The 2,576-nt window shown below is 39.7% G+C and overlaps 1 protein-coding gene across 1 annotated transcript; it reads left to right on the top strand.

The window, feature by feature from the left end:
• Positions 1-535: 535 nt before the first annotated feature.
• rpl22l1 (ribosomal protein L22-like 1) lies at positions 536-2,317 on the top strand. Its single transcript, XM_083901946.1, has 4 exons — positions 536-578; positions 1,348-1,470; positions 1,899-2,020; positions 2,114-2,317. Exons 1-4 carry the CDS (start codon positions 570-572, stop codon positions 2,256-2,258), a joined length of 399 nt encoding a protein of 132 aa, XP_083758072.1. The 5' UTR covers positions 536-569; the 3' UTR covers positions 2,259-2,317.
• Positions 2,318-2,576: the final 259 nt, after the last annotated feature.

Raw genomic sequence — 2,576 nt, 5'->3', positions numbered from 1 at the left:
ATCTTATCCTTATCATTTAATAAATATTATTTATTATTTTTGATTTCACAATGTTTTTTGGATCTTTTTTTGTTATTATTTCATACCTTCACGTGTATGAAATAATACACCCGAAGGTGTATTAGACACTTTAACACAGAAAATATGTTACTATAAGTCTGTGGGTTCACATACTCTGTGACTGGGGTTCACAATGACCTACAGTTAAGTTTTACGACGGAAGTCTGCAGATTTTGTCTGAGCATTGTCTGCTCAGATGGATCATCGGTTGACATGAAAATTTAGCAAGTTATGGTTATTTAAAAAGTCCATGTACCAAGACAACACGTTATGGGTGAGCGAGCTGACTGTGACAAGATGGCCGCCAGTGCGGACGTTCGACTCCCTTGGTCAGCAGCGCGGACGAGACATCTAACTCATTGATGTATACTGGGATGTATACATCAGTGATCTATCCTTGAGTATATCTATAGTTGGACCTACTTGACCAAATATGGGGAGGACGTACACTACGTCAGACGTCACGCCTGCGTCACATCCGCCTCCTCCTTTCCTCCCGATCGCTCAACATGGCGCCGGTGAGTCCGTCGAGCTCCCTTCGGAAATACTAAATTTTTAACGTTTATTTAGTTGCTTCAACGTTTAATCAATGACATAAACGAATAATCGAAGTGTATAAATGTGTTTCTGAACCCTGATGACGTTTAACGAGTTTTAAGTGGTGCTTTTACGCCACGTTCGCTTACACGTGTTCCATTCATTTGTTTGACCTGAGACGCGACTCCATAGGAAAAAAATACTATTTTAAAATAAACGTTAGTTTTCGCTTTGAGGTCTGTAAATGTGTTATTCGCGTGTTAGCCGAACTTTACGTTACTGGTAATTAGTCTATTCGGCATATTTGTCATGTTTCACAAGCTAGTGGTTTGATAACTTATGGAAGTAGTTTAAAAGCAGCAGTTCATTGAGCGGAATGCAGCGTAAATACCATGTTTACCTTGACTGTATGTTACTATGTTTTTGTTTGTTTGTTTGTGTGTGTGCGTTTTTTTTTTTAAACCTCTTATTTCGTGTTCGTTCATGTTTAATAATTGTTATGGCTTCACTTTAATGTAATGGTGTCTTCATATAAGAATTGAAGACTTTATGTCAATGTTTCTTGTAATATTACCGGCATTTGGTGTTTGGGAGCAAATACGGGTTTGTAGTGCATGGAATATGTGCCATTTATGGATTATGTAGAATTTTGTATTTGCTGAACTTAAATTTTGTTGACAAATGTTGGTGCTTCTTTTTAACTTATAATGTATGTGTAAAGTGATTGTGTGTCTGGTGTTAATGTCACAGATTAAACTCATCAAACAGAAGAGGCCGACTGTAGGAAGGAAGTCCAGAAAGGGAGCCTCATGGAAATTCACCTTAGACCTGACTCATCCTGTCGAGGACGGTATCCTGGACTCTGCCAACTTTGTAAGTCTTTACTGCAGCTGTGAAGTGACGGAAACTAGGTTGTTTACTGTGGAAAAACTTACCACAGTGAGTGAGTGGTTTATAAACTTCAGTTTCTGTTGGAAAAGTCTGTCTAACTGTGAGATAAAGACGTGAACATGCTCTTGAAATATCCTAGACTTAAAATTACCTTTTATTTTATGAACTATTTTGTAAAGAGGCTAAAATCTGCTTGTGGCAGACATGTATTCCAAAACAATGCCTGTTGTTTTGAGGATTCTCAGCAGCAGGGGGCGCTCATCCACAGAATACAAAACATACACTCCCCCTGTTACTCCAGAGCTCTTTGGTGAAGCCGCTAATCCTGTGTCTGGACTAGGGCTTCCTTCCCTAGCTCCGTATTTACTAGGGTTCTCTTCCCTAGTGTGTCACTCTGCTCTGTTCAATAGGAAATCTTCCTCAAGGAGAGGATTAAGGTGAACGGGAAGACGGGGAACCTGGGAAACATCGTCCAGGTCGGCCGCATGAAGAACAAGATCAACGTCACATCGGAGAAACAGTTCTCCAAAAGGTCTGAGCTCCATGTGATTTAATTTAAGTTAATTTAATTGAACCAAAACATTGATTTAACGCTTACCCTATTTTCGTCTCTTTCTCTGCTCAGGTACCTGAAGTACTTGACTAAAAAGTACCTGAAAAAAAACAACCTGCGTGACTGGCTGAGAGTGGTGGCGTCAGACAAGGAGACGTATGAGCTTCGTTACTTCCAGATCAGTCAGGACGAGGAGGAGTCGGAGGCAGACGAGTGAAAACAGTGGTGCACTGTGGCTGTTTCTGTGTGTCGTCTGCAGAGAGACGAGACAATAAATTTTTGGGAAAAAAAAGGTTTTAGTCCTGGTTTTTATTTCGGTCCATGATTTACTAAGCAAAAAAAAAAGTCTGTGACAGAGCGACAGGTACGTCTCACACACAGTACTCACTGCTGCTGGGTGAAAGGATTTAGACATGCGTCACATGACATGAGTTTATTGATATTTACCATATGTTGTGTTAGGGTTAAGAATGAATATTTTGTCTTCTATATTACATATGTGACTAGTCCAATAAATATCCTAGAATGTAAAAAA

The sequence above is a fragment of the Microchirus variegatus genome (genome assembly GCF_963457635.1).
Source record: "Microchirus variegatus genome assembly, chromosome: 15".
Lineage (NCBI taxonomy): Eukaryota > Metazoa > Chordata > Actinopteri > Pleuronectiformes > Soleidae > Microchirus > Microchirus variegatus.
Note: the sequence above shows the minus strand (reverse complement) of the source record. Positions and strands in the feature narration are given on the sequence as shown.